General features: G+C 34.4%; 1 protein-coding gene across 1 annotated transcript; it reads right to left on the bottom strand.

The window, feature by feature from the left end:
* Positions 1-7,415: 7,415 nt before the first annotated feature.
* LOC128674365 (uncharacterized) lies at positions 7,416-15,604 on the bottom strand. The gene is made up of 4 exons (XM_053752860.1): positions 15,518-15,604; positions 14,491-14,646; positions 13,610-13,756; positions 7,416-7,574 (listed from the first exon to the last, which is right to left on the bottom strand). Exons 1-4 carry the CDS (start codon positions 15,602-15,604, stop codon positions 7,416-7,418), a joined length of 549 nt encoding a protein of 182 aa, XP_053608835.1.
* Positions 15,605-20,268: the final 4,664 nt, after the last annotated feature.

Below are 20,268 nucleotides of genomic sequence, written 5' to 3'. Positions count from 1 at the left end.
TGTTCAAACTAGTGAAAATAATAATAGCGTTAATACACATAAAAACATGTACATATACCTATGAACGGGACATTTTTTATTTAATGTTGCTGACGTTTCAACGGCTTTGCAGTGGTCCCAGCCAGACTGGAGTATTTGCGGTGTGAAGTTCAAAGCGTTACAATAATGGTATAAGTTTTTTTTTTTTTTACAAAAATGACTTTTCTGACACAAGCTTTAAACCGTTGATAAATAAAATAAAAAACACTTTTTTTTCAAATTGGCTGCATTTAATGATAAATCATACTGGTGGTTATCCTGGTACTAAATACTTAGCAATATCAATTTTTGAAACATCTATGAAATTAATTATTCAATATCTATCAACATATATTTTTTAAATTCAGTCTCATATTATTCAATAAAGATGCAAATGAATTATTTTAGAAATAAAGTTTTTTTTTTTAAATAAAATTACAGCCTAATCTATCCGCTTCACCGTTTACTTATAAAGTATCTGATAGCCGATATATGTAACATATCGAACAGATAGCGTTAAAAATTATGTTTCACAAGTGTCGGATTAAGCTAAATGGCCAATCACTGCAATCAATTTTATCTAGTACTTAGTTTATCTGTTATATTGCACAGTGGCCCTAAACATCGTAATTCCGCATTCGCATCTTGTAGATACTGTTACAGTGAAGAGGCGGCGCAATAAAAATACACTACCCCTTTTACACGCTCGGTAATTTGTTTTAAGCAAAGTGCCGGGTTGACATCGAATAATTATATTGCTGGAAGGGCCAAAAAGATAAAAAAGCTAAACACATGGAGTTAAGCTTTAACTTTAAGTGTTTGGCTTATTTCTTAATCAAATATTTATAAAGGGCTTTTATTTTTAAAGGACAAATCCTCCCGTGAATGTCGTACGTGTCGACTACGGGACACATGCCTTAGGATATGATAGGTAACAATAGCATCACGAAAGGTGTATAATTATTATAGTTTTGAAGCCGGGAAGGTCCATAAACAAAACTACTAAGAAGGAAAGAAAAAATACCGTTTATTTAGCACAAAAAACATGACAACACGTAGATAACACGTGACATTGTAATAGTATAAATAAATAAAAATAAATCCAATCAGAAAAAGATCATTTTCCACCATGACCCGACCGGGAATCGAACCCGGGACCTCTTGGTTCAGAGGCAAGCACTTTACCACTGCGCCACCGAGGTCGTCAAATATAATAGTAGTACAATAAATATTGTAGTACTTGTATTATTCTAAATATTCTATATCTTTGTGAGAGTACTTTTCTTCCTTACCGTACACCATGTGGTTTACTTCACTAGTACAATCGACGACAATATATCAATCTTTCCAGTAACAAATGGTCCAGGTATTTTTTTTTACTTTCCATTGATTTTTTATAGTAAGTTCGTATTTAAAGATAAATAAAGAAATTTGTATATAATATAGTACTTTTAATTATTGTTCATCTCGTCTTCTTAAAAACCTATATTCGGCAGATAAATCTATAAGAAGTTATACAAGTTAAAAACAACAAAAAACCCACTCCAATGAACGCATAGAAGCTTGAGGTTAATATATTCTCTGCGGATAGAAACTGGAAGTCCAATACATTTTGTTGCTGACTGTACCAAAAGTTTGGTATTTCGCGACAGGCAGCATTGCGTCAATTTGAAAATGTAATTAACTAAGTTACATTTTCACAATACACGCCTATCTCTGCGTGTACAAAACTTGGAGCTTTAACATGGATTGAATTGGGTTAGATATTCGCTTACAAAAATATACAAGTTTTGTGTGAATACTAATTATTTTCAGTTTTTTTCGTCAGAGAATCTATATACATTAAACGCGTGTAAAAACAATTGCTTGTCCGGTAAACCGTTGATGAGTTTCCTCGTTGTGAGCCGATACTAGGTGCACCATCAGGTTATGCTTATTATAATAATAACTTATCATAGAAATTGAAGCGACGTGGAAAATTTCACCTCTGAAGAACAAGCGCAAATATGTAAAATTTATTTAACTACTAAGCAAGATCTTACAGACAAATAAACATCGTTACAGGTGATTCTTAATAAAAGCTTGTAAATAAAGTTAGTCATATTAAAATAGAAACTGTGTCTGACTACGACGCTCCCGCTTGGCCCTGGCAAAAGTGGCAAACCCAAGAAATGCTGGCTTGATGTCGTCAAGGATGATATGCGCGCCAAGAGTCTGACAACTAGGGGTGCCGACGACCGTTCGAAGTGAAGACTAAAAAGTAGAAAAGCCTGGGCTCGACGCTCAACGGCTGAGGAAGTAACCGGGAAGATTTCAGATGAGAGAGAGAGATTAAAATAGAAACGGTGGTGATTAATAAGTGTCTGAACGAAGTCCTTCATGCCTCGGAGTTTCGTAGCACTAATCAAATTCTGGATACGTCAGGAATGAGACTATTAAGTTGCTACTGCAAACGAAGTGGTCAGTAATTAATAATACTTATGATATTACTAGCTGCGCTACTAGCCCGAGGCTTCGCTTCCGTGGAATTTTCGGGTAAAGAGCACTCTATGAGATATTAAAGGTCATATTCTACACGTGTAACAAATATCATAACAATCTGTCCAGTAGATTTCGTGTGAAAGAGTAACAAACATACATACAAGCACACGTCCTAAATTTCATAGCGTGTGATCCCGCCCTAAAATAACTCCAAATCCTCCCGTGGATGTCGTACTAAGGAATGCCTTAACAGTTGAAGGGAACAATATTATCCTCAAAGATTCGACGGTAGACGATTATAGTTACATAAAGACAATTACATATGTTCCCCTCCTTATACCTTCATACTAATGCATAATAGCGAAAACCAATAAATTAACTTTAATTAATAAATTAATTAACTTGCCCTGTATTGCAGACCTTGCGTTAGCTGGTCACAGATATACAAATGAATGAATAGCATGTAAAGCGTGTCGAAGCTGTGGTGGTGTAACGGTTGGGATCCTGTGGATCAAAAGGTCCCAGGTTCGATGATGACGCATGTAGTGTAGTTTTCATCGAAAAATATCGCGAGGAAACCTGCACATCGGTTGATTTATTAACTTGTGTGTTAAATGGAGAAGGCAAACCGCTCCATCAATAGTGCCAAGAAAGTTGTTGTGTGTGTTTCATTCCTCGTAATGACCACGACCCTCAGCCATGAGGTATACGACTTTGAAGAAGAGGAGCGTGTGGTTTGAATAAAACTGCGCCATGTTCTCCTATGCTTGTTAAGAGGTAAGAGACTTGCCTTGACAGTTAAGAGGTAACAACAAAGAAGATTGCTTTCAGACAGGCCTTCAAGTTTCAAAAAACTTTTCGTTCTGTCTTCCCAGTAAAAGATAAAAGACTTTACTAATTTGTATCTGTCTGTGAAAAAGTCTATCTAACAGTCGCCGGTGAGAGAGCAATCTTTCTTTACAATAGCTTCAGATGGACGCGGTATCTATATAAATTTATATCTGTGGGCCATGTGGCATCCATTGCCTGACTATTTACCAACTCAGCGGGTAACTTTCAGTTCCACCGAGTTATGTAAATAATGAAACGTTGTTGTGTAACTTTTCAGTCATAGATTTCAAATAACATTCCTATATCTTGATTATTTTATACACTTTAAGTTTAATTTTTTAAAATTAGTTATTTTATCTTGCGTAACACCGATGTAAAACTTGTACTGTATGTAAAATTGTATAGTTTTTGACTATTTAGTGATTATAGCAAACGCCATGTCATTAGATGTCTAGTTCCCGACCTGATCCTAGTGTGATATGCAAATAATCCTGGTATAGGACCACTCCATATCCAGTGGAAGTCGTACGAGGCGATGGACCGATTTTGATGAAATTTGGTATGCATGTAGTTTAGGACGCCTGTTAAAACATAGGCTACTTTTTTTTCCAAATATCAATCCCAAATGACTATGCCTAACGGGGGTGAAAGTTTGTATGAAAATCATCTGTTCCGCTTTCGCCGATAAATTCACGCGGAGGAAGCCGCGCGCAATAATTAGTTAAAAATAAATCCATCTATGCCTAGGGGTAGTACAATCGACCACACGTTACGTAACCCCACATGGATTTCTGTAGTGGTGTTAGCGCCCAATTTGCTACGAACTTGTACATACAACAGCACAACCTACTCTCATAGCAATATCGATGTTATAATTATAACAACCTTATATCGTCCATGCAGGCTATTCGGATATTTTACTATTAGTGATATGCAAATAAATTACACTATATCTATCACTGATAAACCGCTACCCCTTGAGTAATAAAGGCCATTTGTCGTAACGAGCTAAATACGATAATATTAGATAATCCTAATTTACACACCAAAACTAGAACAAACATTTCACAGCATGAATTGATTATAGCAATCCAGCCAATCAAATGCTATTTGTGTTTATAGAATGGTCTCTTTAACAGAGCAAAAGTTTTTTTACTAAAATGTAATTTTTAACCCCATGCGCAAAAAGAGGGGTGTTATAAGTTTGATCGCTAAGTGTGTCTGTCTGTGTTAGTGGCACCGTAGCTCATCAGCGGGTGAACCGATTTAGATGCGGTTTTTTTTATTTGATAGCTAATTTTTATGCGGTAGGTCTTAGATATGTTTGATCAATATAGGTTCAGCCGTTCAAAAGTTGTAAAGTTGTAGCGAAATGAATACTGATTGTCGGGGGTTTATTAATTTGTCTAACAAATAAACTTCATGTAATAAGCTTTTATTAAGCCAGAGAGAGATATCTCAAGCTTGACAAAAATGACAGTGTTATATTGAATGCGTGACTTAAATTCATGTCCTTGCAGTAAACCGTTGAGGAGTTGCCTTGTTTGGAGCCAACCCTGAGTATCAAGTTTTGCTTATCATTAAAAACTTATGCATAATAGCGCGAATGTATGAAGCGGTGGTGGTGTAATGGTTAAGACGCCCGCCTGTGGATTGAAATGTCCCAGGTTCGAATCCTACTCGTGCCACATAAGCTTGTACACAAATCTAACTCACATAGAGTAGGTTTTATCGACCACCACTTGCCTCCTGGTGAAGGAAAACATCGTGAGGAAACCAGCACACTGGTTGATTATTATTAACTTGTGTGTGAAATGGAGAAGGCAATGGCAAACCACTCCATTAATAATGCCAAGAAAGTTGTTGTGTGTGTTTCATTTCACGTAATGACCACGACCCTCAGCCATGAGGAATACGACTATGAACTGAAGTGGAAAATTCTGTAGCAACTGTGTAGCAAAAGTACTTACATACATCGGGACAGGTGAAACTAAACAAATGTGCAAAATTGCTCTTTTTAAATAGTTCAGTAGTTATTTTGACTATAATTGGCCCTTTGAAACAGACTCAGTGATTGGACCACTGCCCAAATCCAAAGCTACCCCACTTGACACCTACAGCTTGGGTTTAAATTAGGGCCAATAGCTAAATAATTAAGGCCAAGAGTGATCGTTAACCTGGGTTGGGTAGGGTTCGGACCCGTATATCACCTTGACTTGGTCACCTTTACATATTAGATGAGGCCCGAATCTTTGAGTATACATAGTACATTTTGCAAAAGATTTTACATTTTTATTTGTTGGTTTGGAAAATGGAACGCAAATCTGTCGTATGTGATAAATAAATAAGGCAGGTAATATTTTTCGACAGTCGTCCAAAAATATTGCGAGAATTTAAAAATGATGAATGAATTCGGAAATTCGTCATGAAAATAATAATACATTTTAGATAGGTTTGTTTCAAAAGTTAAACTACATAGTATAAAACAAAGTCGCTTGCCACTTTCTGTCCTTATGTATCTTTGAAACTACACTACTGTGGAATTTGATTCGAGTTTTTTTAATAGACACTGTGATTGTGTGTATAATTTATATTCAACTTCGCATTGTCCTTCCTCCAGGATTCTTAGTTTTGTTGTGTAGTTAGGAAAAATATTTGTTTTTACAAGCTTTTATATAGTTTTCCCTGTCCCGCCTGTAAACAAATATTGCAAGATAAGTTTCACCTACTTTGCATGTCCCATTGTTTTTTTTTATTTGATTCCGCCGGCAGAATCTGGATTGGGCAAATTCGGTGTTGGGTCGTATGGTGAAATATATCCACATGCAACAAAGCACAAATATTACCTGATGGTAAATCCCTAGGGTGCTCATTAGCGCATTAGTCAGCGTATTCGACCTGTGACACAGGCTGTTAAATCGCGTTCACAATTGTCGGTCATTGGAATGGTGACCAAAAATGTAATATCTTAAAAATATAATTCTCTGTACACATTATTTCTGGTGACGGGTTGAATATAACAAAACCCTGACGACATTAAATGCTTCGATATTTTATTTTTTTGTAATAAACTAAAATAGTAAACTCACAAACAGGTCCGAACCCCACTTCACAAAAGCGCCCGATTGCAATACGGATTAGAGCCAGGTAGTACTGAATTAATTTGAAACGTTCCAATGATTAAGAGGCAGCCGGACCTGATTTTGTTTATGGACGATGTGGCTTTCTGGTTTATACTGTGCTATTACAATTTGCACTTTTGGTTAAATAGAGTTTAGTTGAATGGTTAATTTAAATTATAGTCTGGAATATATATATTTTTTTTGTTTGCTAACACTTCTGTCAGATTTTCTTCAAGTCGCCTAAAGCCTAAAGCGCATCTGATATATATACGATATATATATCAGATGCGCTTTAGGCTTCGTAATCGTAACGTACAAGTTGTAACTTATTGCACATCTACGTGCCCCCTCTACTTAGTGGCAGCCGCATTCGCACAAATTACCGGGCTGATTTTTGTACGATATTCATCTATTGTAGCGTATTGTGATTCCCGACGAAGGTTTAGATGTATAATATATTATGGTATTAACCGAGCGAAGCCGGGACGGGTTGCTAGTAACAACCATAACTTAGCTTAGTTTCGCTTTATTCTATAAACAAAACCTTTTACTGAATAATAAAATAGGCATTGGGAAATTATATATAATGGGTTTATAGGTGCATGCATATTTGAAAATATCTGTTTTAGGTAAAGATCTGTTGTAGCGTATCGGACCGTGGGTTCCGACGCTCAACGGATAAGGAAGAAACCGGGAACACGCTCAGATGAGAGACAGAGAGAGAGTGGGCTGGGCGCCCTAGAATAGAAACACTAATCCTCCCGTAGATGTCGTACGAGGCGATAAAGGAACACATAGCTTAGTTCGCTGATTGTCGTTCGAGAAAAACTGGTCTTAGATCTTTATACATACGTTTGGAAGATGGTAGGGGGTAACCTTTACCCAGCAGTGGAATAATGAAGCTTAAAAAAAAACTTTTTTTCAATAAAATATATTATTAATTTAAAAATGGTGAATGTTTTTTCAATCCTTTTTTTCAAAAACTTGGCGCATGACCATGCATCCTAGATTTCCATTTTTGGACAGGCTAACCAGCTTGAACATGTAATCGCCATAAAAAAAAGAATCCCCGTAAAACTTGTGCACGGCATCTGAGACGTTAACGTCGAAATTGTAGACACCCTGAAATGAGAAAAACATGATTTATGTTTATTTCGTAATAGCTTTGCTCCGGGGCTTCGCTCCCGTGGGAATTTCAGGATAAAAAGTACCCTATGTGTCATTCCATTATAAAATTATACCCGTGTACCAAGTTTCATAACAATCGGTCCAGTAGATAATGCGTGAAGAGGTAACAAACAAACTTTCTTTCGCATTTATAATATTAGGTTACATATGAAATTGTCGTTTGGTATAGAAGGAGCAAAAAGTCGAATATTTTTTAATATTATATATTTATTTAATCAAAGTAAGAACCTTAACCTTGAATTATTATCTATGCATTTTTGCCATCTCATAGGTAGACATTGATCCCTTTACTAAAAAAACCATTCGGACGGGAATCAATAAAATCTTTGAAGTCGGTTTGGACTGCCCTATCGGAGTTCAATTGTTTTCCCTTGAAAGAAGTTATCCAAATTTAGAAAAAAATGGTAATCTGTTGGAGCAAGGTCCGGGGAGTACGGTGGATGTCTTAGACATTCCAATTGAAGCTCCTCTAATTTGGTAGCCGTCTGTTGTGCAGTATGTAGTCTAGCGTTGTCGTGAAGCAGCAGTGGCATTGAGCGATTGACCAGCCTCGGTTGTTTAGCAGCTAGCTTTTCCATCATAGTTTGCAATTGCTGACAATAGACGTCTGCCGTAATCGGATTTGAGAAAACTGTAATGAACGACTCCGGCACTAGTCCACCAAACGCTTACAAGTAACTTTTTTGGGTCAATTTTCGCTTGGGGCAGGATTTGGCTGGCTGACCAGGGTCCAGCCATTGCGATGAACATTTCCGATTATCGTAGAGGTAATGATTTGATTTAATACTCAATACTCAATACTCAATACTTTATTGCGAACCATAAAGTACATAAGATCACAACAATACATTTTAGAACATTTATGGACCCTGTCGGGCACAGCAAATGGTTAGAAAAGAGGAGGTCGCACTCAAATAATAATATTAAATTAAATAATTATTTCAGTATTTATCTTATATTTCATTTGATATTATAATTAAATAAGTAAATAAATAATTTTATATATCGAACCTACATATTTGTTTATAATTTTTCATTTAAAAATTCATTGACGCTATAATATGCTTTATTTATAAGGTATTGTTTTAATTTGTTCAAAAATAATTTATCCTTTTTTTCCTCTGTCAGTTGTTTAGGCAATTTATTATAAATTTTTATAGACATTATTAACGTACTTGTTGAATTTAATCGAAGACGGTTTATTAGCATTACTAATTTATTTTTATGTCGTTGTGGGTATCTCCTTTCTAGGTCACCTAGTTTTGTAAAATATTCCGGATAATTCCTAACAAATTTAGCTATTTCAAATATATACACACTAGGTACTGTTAGCACATTATATTTTTGGAAATATGATTTACAGCTTTCATATTGTGGGATATTTGCAAGTATTCTTATTAATTTCTTTTGCATGGTGAGTAGGGTGTGCGCGTCTGGACTGTTTCCCCAAAGAATAATACCGTAATTAAGCCAGGCATAGGCATAAGCATAGTACATCGTTAAAGATGCATCGATATTAGTTGTTTTCTTTACTTCACGAAGGGCGTACGCAAAACTGGATAATTTGGAATGAATTTTTTTTATATGTGTTTTCCATGTTACGTGATTGTCTATATCTAAACCGAGCAAAGTGAAATTATTTACGCATTCAATTTTAGTTCCATTAAATTCAAAGTTTATATTTAGTGGCTTTTTTTGGTGAGGGTGGAAGCACATAATTTTTGTTTTTTTGAAGTTAATATCCAAGTTATGTTCGTTCAGCCATTTTGAAGTATTGGTAAGTATGGAATGTAATTTATTGTGAATATTAGTCCCATTTTTACATGACGTGAGCAAAGAGATATCGTCTGCAAAAAGGACGCACGGTTCTTTTATAACTTTTGGTAGGTCGTTTATGTAAATGAGAAACAAAAGACATCCGACTACACTTCCCTGAGGGATAGATGCATTCACAGTTTTACTTTCTGAACGAATTGTTTGTATTTCCTTCGTGTTATAGTCATAGTACTCGATTTCTACGTACTGCTGTCTGTCTTGTAGGTAGGATGCAAACCAGTTTAGTGCAGTACCGCGAATTCCTATTCCGTATAATTTATTCAATAGTATGTTATGCTGGACTTTATCATATGCCTTAGTCATGTCCAATAGTATTCCAATGCCGTATTGTTTATTTTCTAAAATCTTTATTATTTCCCGCATATACTTGTATACAGCCAAAGTGGTGGACCGATTTTTGCGAAAACCATTTTGGCACTCATCAAATAATTTGTATTTCTCACAAAATTTATAAACACGATCGCAGATAATTTTTTCGAATATTTTCGAAGCGGTTGGAAGAAGGGCTATCGGACGATAGTTATTTAGGTCGTTTTTTTTGTCCTTTTTATGAATTGGCCTAATGATTGTTTGTTTTAGAAGGCTAGGAAAGATACCTTCGCTATAAGATTGGTTTATAAGTAATGTTAGTGGTTGAGTTAATTCTTCATAGCATTCTTTAAACAAACAAGGTGGTATTTCATCAATTCCGAAACTTTTTTTGTTTTTTAAGTTCTTTATGGCCTTTTGTACCTCTTGCGGAGTTACTGGGGCGAGGAACATGCTATTTTCGGATGGACTTATAACTGAGCGACCGCACGGGCGCGGGCGGCTGCTGCCTGGTGTATGGTCAGGGTCGCCTATACTCGCGAAGAAATTATTAAAAGAATTTGATACTTGTTGTGGATCTGAAAATTCCGCGTTATTGATTTTTAATTTAATGTTTACTTTCTCTTTAGATTTATTTTTATTCGTTCGCTCTTTTATTATATTCCACATTGCTTTCGTCTTATTGTTTGCTAATTTAATTCTATTTATATAATGCAACTTTTTAGAGTAAGTAATACATTTTTTTAATGTTTTTTCGTATGATTTGTAATGTTGGTTTAAAATAGGACTATTCGTTTTTTGAGTGAGTATTTTTAATAACCTTTTATTTTTGCAAGATATTTTTATACCTTTTGTTATCCAATATTTGTTAAAGTTTGTTCTTAGTTTTATTTTTATTTTTGGTATATTTTCGTTAAGTAATTTATCTAATATATTATGGAATATTTCATAGTTGGTATTTATATTTACATTAGGTTTTAATACGTTCTTCCACTCGATCGAACTCAATTTTTGTCTAAAATTTGATATGTTTTTCTTATTATTATATAACCGTTTTTTGGTATACCAGCATGTTTTGTTATTTATATTTTGCTGTGGAATTTTTAGATTTATACTTGTAGATGCGTGGTCACAAAAACCTAACTCTTCTACAGAGGTTTGAATAATAAATTTATCGTCGAAGTTGGTATATATGTGATCTAGACAGCGTGAAGTTGTCTTTGTTATACGCGTTGGTTTGTTGATGTGTTGTTTAAAATTATATTCTGACATTAGATTTAAAAGTTTGAGACATTTATTGTTACGCTTTAGAATATTTATGTTAAAGTCCCCGCCGACGACTATATTATACTTAGAGTATTTTTTATTTATAAGATTAAGTATTAACTTTAAGCGACTGTAAAACGCGGCCTCATCTAATCCATTCCAATATAAAAGAATTATAATTAAATTTTCCTTTACAAGTTCGACTGCGCATACTTCCACTCGATACTGAAGAGACAGATTTGTGATATCTCGCTTTTCTTTGTATTCAATATGATCTTGCAGCAGTATGCATACTCCTCCTCCTGCTTGGTTTTTCCTTATAAAAGATCCTGCCATTTTATACCCGGTGAAGTGTATTAGGTCTTGTTTTTCTTGGGTTATCCATGATTCCGATATACATATTGCTTGGTAGGTCGAGTTACTGTCTATGAAAGCTTCTAGTTGTTCTTGCTTATTGCAGACGCTCTGCATATTCTGATAGATAATTTGAAGAGGTAGATTGGTATTTGCGAAAGGAACTATTGCTATAGATTTGAGACGGAAGGTTGTCGTCGTTGTTGTTTTTATGCTGATGTTTCTTTTGATCTATTCCTTCTTTTTCCGTTCGTATTTTCAGGGTAGCTGAGGTACTTTCCTTGGCGTTAAGATTTGTGTGAAGTCTATGTTCAAGGTTTATTTTTTCGCCATCTATAAATAGTTCGTTGTTTCGTATTATAGCATGAGATCCCCTTTGTCGGGCTAGCATCATTTCTTCACGCATGAGTTTTCGCTCTTTCCTCTTATTATTGTCCAGATAATCCGAAACTGATAGACCTGTGCCTTGAAAGTAGTGGTTGTTGTCCAGTATATATTTGACCATACGTTTACTTATTAATTCTACTACAAGTGGGCGATTTCCGTTTCCATTATATCTGCCGATTCTGCGTGTTTCTTCGATATAGCCGGTCAGGTTGACATGTAGCAAGTCTTGAAACACTCTGTGTATTCTATCATGCAGGCTATGTTCTGGTTCTTTGTAGTATTCCGCAAGTCCGTATAAAACAAATTTTTTACAGTTGTTTTCAGATGTGTATTCTCCTGTAGGAACGATTTTTACTTCTAATTTGCTCATTTCGTTTTTTAGTAATATGCATTCCTGTGTTAGTGTTTCAATTTTTCCCTGAAGTTGATCTATTTCAATTTTCCTATTTTTGTTTTCCGTCTTTAAGTATTCTGTATCCTTTTTAAATTCATTTCTTAATTCATTTTTTAATTCATTAACAGCTTTATGTACTTCAGTCTGGATTGTGTTTTGTATCTGTGCTATAATACTCGTATTATTTTCCTGGAGCTTTTGGACGATAACGTCACTTAACATTTGTACGGTTATTTCTGTACTTATATTTCTTTGTGTGCTGTCAAGGTTTTGTTGGTAAGCAGTATCTTCAATTATACTTAAATCCTCTAAGGAGGTTGTTTCGTCCTGTCTTATTGATGGATTTTTCTTTCTCTGTGTTACGTTTGTTTGGGTCTGACATTGTAAAACTTGGTGCACTTTGCTTGGCTTTTTTGCCTCGCAAACTGGTGTGTTATCATTATTTCCTGTTTTTGGTTTCCATTATTTAAAAACCCTTCATTATTGCGCCGGTTAAGTAATGTAACGCAGCAGTCGACACGCGTTTGCCGGTTTGCTTCACTCAATTCCTGAGGTACCTTTCAAGTTTCTGAATCTTCCCAATTTGTTTCAAGTGGATTAAAATAGTTTTATCACTAACACCCAAGCCTGAAGCTAACTCGGACGTGGTTTGATCCGCGTCCACAATAGCCTTCAATTCTTCATTAACAACTAGGTCTCCGGCCGTCCACGGGAATTGTTCTGCAGGTCGAAATTTCCAGAACGTAAACGTTGGAACCAAAAACGCACTGTGTTTTCTTTTGCGACACGACCGCCATACACATCATTAACCCTTCGAGCTGTTTCCGCAGCACTGGTGCCACGGTGGAACTCGTACTCGTAAATAACGCGATATTTCAAGTTTTCCATTTTGTAAACTGAGTGACGCAAACAGAAAAAGCAGAAGAAAAAAAAAAAACAAATGACTAACGGTTAACAAAACACAAATACATGTGTAAATAGCTGTATAATTTTGAATTTGGAATTCCTAACCGAAGAGAAGAAATTTGTGATTAAAGTGGCCAGTACAACAAAACGGCAATTTCATATGTAAATACCAATATTAGGTAGTTGGGAATGGGATGTTTGGCTATGTATGTACTGATAGACACTACTGCCAATAGTGGCACAGATAATATAAAACAGTGAAAGATATTTGAATTTTAGGGCAAGATTTTTTTTAAAACGCTGGGCCAGCGAAGTAATTATTATTATTTTTTGCGCTGAACCCGGGCTTCATAGAATAATGACCATCCTTGTTATTCATAAAACAGTTAAAACATACTTGAAGCATAATAATGTTTTTTCACTTTCTGTCAATGGCATATATTATAAAGTCCGATAGTGACAAAACATGTTTTAGCTTTAACTTATTTTATGAGGGGTATATATTCAGAATGTTTACCACTTTAGCAATGCAACTATCAGGTTTCATATGAAGGTTTTGTGTTAATGCAGCGCTAACAGCGAAATGCTTGCAAGGCTCTGTCAGTTTGTAGTTCCACATGATGCTTTTCTTGTTGTCTTTCATATTGTATACGGTGATTTTTATCTGTAAATCAAAATTCATTTATTGCTGACAAGACACAATATTCACATACAGGAAGCGGTTCTATATAGGGATTGTAATCTATGAATAAATAAAAATGTGTAAAAATATATATATATATAGACAAACCACACAGCTCCAAATTAAGTTCGAGATTTGTGTTTTGGGGTAATAACTCAACGATACTATATTTTAAAACATATGTATAATAGATAAACATCCAAGAATGGGGTTAATTTGAAAAATATCTATTTCCATCTAGACCTATTCGTAGATCGAACCTGGGTTCTCGAGTGTAGCAGTACAGCATGATGACTAATTTTACTATAGATAATTTAGTCTATGGAGGTCGTCAAATCTTGTTCAATTATTGCGGTAAATATTAGAAATAAGTACAAGAAATTTATGTATTTCAGAATAACTTTAAAAAATTTTGATCTATTATGTCTGCCTAATATCTAGTTTTTTTTATTGGTTAGTATTATATAATTATACTAACTATAATTATATTAACTATAACTATATGATCGATATAATTTCATAAACTTTCTCAGTCCCACTCTGCTCGGGTCTGCTGCTGCTAATTTCGGAGTAAAAAGTACCTGTGTACCAAATTTTATAACAATCCGTCCAGTAGATTTTGCATGAAAGAGAAACAAATATACATACACCCTCAAAATCTTATTGATGTGTTGAACATTGACATTAATTCGACATCACCATGGCATAAAACTTACTTCATTCATTTTTGCGGCTTCGGTAACATTATAAGAGAAGGTGGCAAGAATGACGTCATTTTCGTGTCTAAAATTTGCGGCAGAAACCACCGCTTGGTCCAACAACTTCGGTCCGTGACATAATTCGGATTCAACCTTTCCTATTTTAAATGGGCCCTGCGTGAAAAAGGGAGGAAATAAAAAAATATCTTGACGAACCTTTCACAAGTCGATTGAAAATAGACTGTAGAACGAAAAAAACTGCAGGAATATTAGTTATTTATTTTCTCCAAATACACGTTGATAATACATGGCGACCCTGTGTCTATGATATCGGTTCGCAAGCTTTTATTGCCGAGAGATCATGTTGTATACAAGGCGTAACAAAAAATAATGTTCGTGCAGTAAAGCGAGGAGGTTCTCCTCCACGGGAACTGATTTTGGATGTCGTCTCGCTTATAATAATGCATTGCCACATGACAATTAAAATTTTGCATGTTTTTATACCTACTTCCGTAAATAGTAAAGTAAATTTCGCATCAGTTTATGTAGACTGAAGCGAAACATAAACGCGGTAGGTCAAGCGGAAGTAGCTATAAAAATATGCAAAATTTGATTACAGACATCGGTACAGGTGAAAGAAAATGAAAGCTTGTTATTATATTTTTCATCGATTATAATATTATTTTTTTCATCGATTCTAAAACTCCAGATTCTATAGTTTAAAAAAATGACTTTATATTATATATTATACTAGTGGCCCGTCCCGGCGTCGCTCGGGAAACATCTTCCTCAGGAATCTGTTGGTGAAAACCGCATGAAAATCCGTGCAGTATTTTTTGAGTTTATCACGAACAAGAAAGAGACAGACAGACGCGGCAGAGGAATTCGTTTTATAATATGCAAGAATTTATGTATATTTTATTTCATAATTAACTAATTATTTATTTGCCAACCAAGTGTTACAATAATCTTAAACTAATTACAATAGGAATTATTGTAATTAAGATTATAACTTTAGTAGTTCATTGGTTATTTATATACATACATATTTGTCTGAAGTTTTCTTCATATCCATCAACATAGCAGGATGGACGATCAGCAATATTGTAGTACATATCACAGCTAACGCCATTTTGAATCGACTGAACAGAAACCATGCGACTTTGAATTGTTTTCGACCAATTAAGGCTCATCGGTCACTGAGCCAGGTAATAAAATTATTTAATTAAAATAAATAAAAACTGGACTGATATTTTTGTAAATATTTAATTTGAAAATTTGTAGTGTAAGTTTAATTTATTTAGTTTTAACTTTAATTATTTAGTTTTACTATTTTTTATGACGAGTGAAATATATAATACTGTAAATAAAATACAACAAAAATACTTCATTACATAAATAAAACTAAAATATCTCCATTTCAGATTTTAATAGATAAATACATTGATTGAAATAATATGAACTAATTTTGTTACAAGTATAAGTTTTTATTGAGACAAACTGTCGTTGGTAAAATAATAACTTCAAATAGATATTATTTTCACAACGACAAAGAAGGTTCTTAAAACTATTGGATGAAATGAAACGCAACCAATCAGTTGTAGTTTATCTATGACTCAATGTCTATTGCCATCTGTCACTTTCTTTGTCATCTGTAGCGTTCGTTTTGCCGCCAATAAAATATCAAGTTGTCCGAAAATCACTAGTTTATTTTGTCACAAAAGTACAATATTCCTACAAAAAATATATTTTCTCAATTTTTAAATAATATAATTATGTAATATTGTCCGCATAATGACAGTTATGCCTTAACATAATAAATGAATACTCGGAAGTAATTTGTTACATGAATTGAAGATTGATGAATTCATTATAATTTTGGATATTATAAACTCATTTGGTAAATATAAAATATAGGATAAAAATAATGAGTATATTAATATATCGTTCATCATTTGCAGGCTTAATTATTTATTCGTGGTGAACTTAACAGTTAGCATTTATAACTTCCATGCAACAGAAAAATATGCAAAAACACACTTCATCAGAGTCGGTCATAAATTGGTACAAAAATTGTAAAAAGCAATACAAAACAAAAAAAAAAAATTATAGGTCCATTTATACTCAAATCTGTATTTGTCATCATTTATCCTTCAAAATAGGAAAAAAAATGTTCACAAACCACTCTGTATTTTGGTCACCCATCTGAACAACGACCATTGCGAAAGTGGCTTAACTGCTACTATGGTATACTGTCCTACTTATTATTTTCTAACGGGTAATTTAATTAGAGATATATCATTTGTCAAGATACATATAATGTGTATCAATAATACTACGCATTATTCCTAATTGTCCTGTGTTAATTTATTACCCTTCTCATTAATCATCTAAATTAAACACCACTTAAGGTTATTTATGTGACTATAATTGTACTCATTTACTAAAGATCTCGTGGAAAATTGGAAATAATCGAAATATTTATCGCAGTAATTTTGTGAAATACATACTGAAGTTAAGGAATGTTTGTGTAAATGATGGGAATTCTTTTTCCGATGTCGTGAAGGCTCAGTGTGAACTGGTAATTCGTGAAATAAATAAAACATAATACTTAAAAACATCTTAAAACTAAACTTAAAGTTTGCTAAACTTTCTTCTTGAATCACTCTATCAATTAAAAACTCGCATCAAAATTCAATGCGTAGTTTTAAAGATCTAAGCGTACACAGTGACAGATTGACAGACTTTGTTTTATACCATGTAGTGATAGTGACTACGTGTTGCTTGCAGCTACACACGTAGTCACTTTACGACAACTAATTAAGCTGACGCGTGTGTGTTTTGAAGTTTTGCTAATTTGTCTTTAAAACTGTTGACTGAAGATGCAGTGAAGATATTCTCGTGAAATATCGTAATTTCTTTAGAAGAAATGATGCTTTCTTATTAAACGTTTTACATTTGGATAATTTATACTTTTTTTTTTCATCAGCACTCGCTCACAATTATAATATTATTTCAATATACCTTTTGACAAATATACATGTCATATAAAATACATATCGCATACTTACATTGTTATATTACTGATAAAAAATGATACATATATGTATATTTAAAAAATGGTAAGCCCTTCTGGCATTATAGGGACCAACACTGTTTGAATGAGTTTCTTTTAGCATTTCCTCTCAGCAGTGGTCGTTCAGAAATGTTAGTAGTTTGTAGCTTTGGTAAATATTATTTCATTTAGAATGTGACGTGAAAAAGTGCCTGTGAAGGCTTTATTTCTGAATAAATAATTTGTTTTTGATTTAAGCTTAAATTAAGGGAATTCTATTGTTAAATAGAGAATGTAAACGGGATCTCATTCAAATAAAAATACCTTTCTTTGGCTTCTCAGTCTCGATCTTTTTAAATCGAAGATATAATACCTAAATTAATTTTCCATACATAATATCAAATGCCATAGGCAAAGTTGTTCAAACTTACATAGGCGTAACTTGGTACACGTATGTATAAACTTAGTAATTAATATTGCCAACTTACCATAACAGGAATCCCGTGGAATTACGTGGAACGCCTACGGCGACGGGCACAGAGTTTTGAATAACACTCGTAAAGAAAATAGAAAAGCTATCATATTTATTGAAGCTTGAAGCTGTGGTTGTCAAGTGTTTAAGGTCTGCCTGTGATCGAAAGGTCCCAGGTTCGAATCCTACTCGTGCCTCATGAGTTCGTATACCTCTGAAACATGTCTAGTAGTTTTTATAGACTACCACTTGCTCCTGGTGAAGGAAAACATTATGAGGAAACCTGCACACTGGTTCCAGTTTAAATTCACTAGTGTGTTCGATTACTTGCCGCTAACACGGTAGTCGTAAAAGTCATGTCAGATGCCTTTAGGCGATATGAATAAAATCTGACATCAGTAAAAGAGGAGGAAAAGAGAAAGATAGGCCGTCACTGTCATTGGTCTTCTGTGACCCACACATGTATTTATTTATTTAATGTAAGAGCTGTTGTCCGCGGTAGCCTATGTATGACCTTGGTCATCAACATTGTCCTAGTAGTTTAGCCGTGAAAGCATGACAGACAGACAGATTTTGACAGATACTATTAGCATAGGAGTTTGTATACAAACAGTCACTCACTACATTGGTCTAGATACTCTATCCTGACTTTTGAAGTTGAAAAAAAAGAGACAAGACACTAATTTTCTGTTCATGTTTTCATGGATTTTGTCTTCAGGATGCGTTGTGCTCGTTTCTGTGTCCATTTATTGTACGATCTCAATACAGTGCTACTACGTAATTGAAATGGAATGTGCGTGAGCTCTGAACCCATCAGAGTGTTGCAGCTATGTACCTATATTGCATATTGCTTAATGCGTATATAATTGCGTCGTGGCACTTCTGTTGCCTTATTAATCCAATGTTTGTGGTGGCGGATTCGTTTCCTACATAATTTGCTAAACTCCAAATGTGAACAATGAATTTAATATAATGAATACAAAGTAGACATGTGAGTTACAGACCTTAACATGCGAAAATAGATGTGTTTTTACGTAAAGAATTTTTTTAAATATTTCTTTTATAAGTAATTAAACAAAAATGTTATTTTGCTACAATATTTTATTGTTGTCAGAGAGATCATGATGTATATACTCAACGCGTGCTGTAAACCGTTACCCGGTTTTGGCGTAATACTGTTAACAAAGAACAATATTGTGGACTGTGGCAATGATTAGAGTATCGATAACATCGATAGTTTGTCTAATATTACAAATTAATACGATACGATAGTTTTTGTAATCAATAATTATACTATCGATAGTATGGCCCTTTTCGATTGAAACTTTCGATAGTTCAGCAACGCTAGTCCATTCTAGGGAAGCCTTGGAATATGTGAAAGATCATATTGTATGATCAATCCATAACAATTTGAGTATCATAAGCTAAAATAAACCTTGTAATGTGGTATTTACATCATATTGTATTAACGGGACTTAGCACGAACCTTTTTTATTTAATGTTGGTGACGTTTGAACGAACTTGCAGTCACCGTGGTCGCAGCCAGGTTGGAGTATTTGCGGTGTGAAGTTGTGGTGGTGGATGCAGTATGTTCAAAGCGCGAAAGTTTAAAAAACTCTATGGTATTTCTCTGTTGAAACTCAATTCGCTCGATTAAACACGACTTACTCGATGTGCTATAAATATTCAAGAGGTAGCCACTGACTGTGGTGCCTTCAGTTTTGCATATATAATGAACAGTATTGAGAGTCTATTTTACCTTTGTTTTAAGTAGATCCGTGCACTTTCTAACATAATGAAAAATATACAGAAAAATCACAAAAATAAGCCACTATAAAAGTCAATAGCGCGGCGCGTAGATTAAAGTCAACATCAAAATTGACTGGTGTAACTCACCCTTATTGTCCATCCCTCTGCGTCCCTTTTCGATTCATTATCGGCCATCATGTGTCAGGGTCCAGGTTCCGCTTTTCTATTTTTTCTCCTGTACTTGCTTGCATCCAATCAGTCTCGCTACTTTTAAAATTCTTCTTAGATTCTTCTTTTGATTCTTAGATTTGTCTCTTCTCCTAAGTCCAGGCGGAAGTGGCATAGCCAGAATGTTTATGCCCTGCGTAACTTGAGTAACAATTTGTAAATAAGAGTATAAAAATTATAATATAGCGTTTGCGCCCAATCTAGAATATATCCAATTTGTATCTATACAACTATAGGCTAAATTCTTTTCTTTTGAAAATAAATTGGCATAACTGGGTATCGTCTGACATTG

The sequence above is a fragment of the Plodia interpunctella genome, chromosome 12, assembly GCF_027563975.2.
Source record: "Plodia interpunctella isolate USDA-ARS_2022_Savannah chromosome 12, ilPloInte3.2, whole genome shotgun sequence".
NCBI classification, from domain to species: domain Eukaryota; kingdom Metazoa; phylum Arthropoda; class Insecta; order Lepidoptera; family Pyralidae; genus Plodia; species Plodia interpunctella.
The sequence above is the reverse complement of the archived record's forward strand: the minus strand, read 5'-3'. Positions and strand labels throughout refer to the sequence as shown.

Bases quoted from the DNA above. Each gene is read 5' to 3' on its own strand.
- LOC128674365 (XM_053752860.1), bottom strand. From the start codon at position 15,604: ATGGCGTTAGCTGTGATATGTACTACAATATTGCTGATCGTCCATCCT. The intron at 14,647-15,517 runs GTATGTATATAA...TTTTTCACGCAG, and splicing joins AGAAAACTTCAGACAAATAT to GGCCCATTTAAAATAGGAAA. The intron at 13,757-14,490 runs GTAAGTTTTATG...TTTGATTTACAG, and splicing joins AAGCCGCAAAAATGAATGAA to ATAAAAATCACCGTATACAA.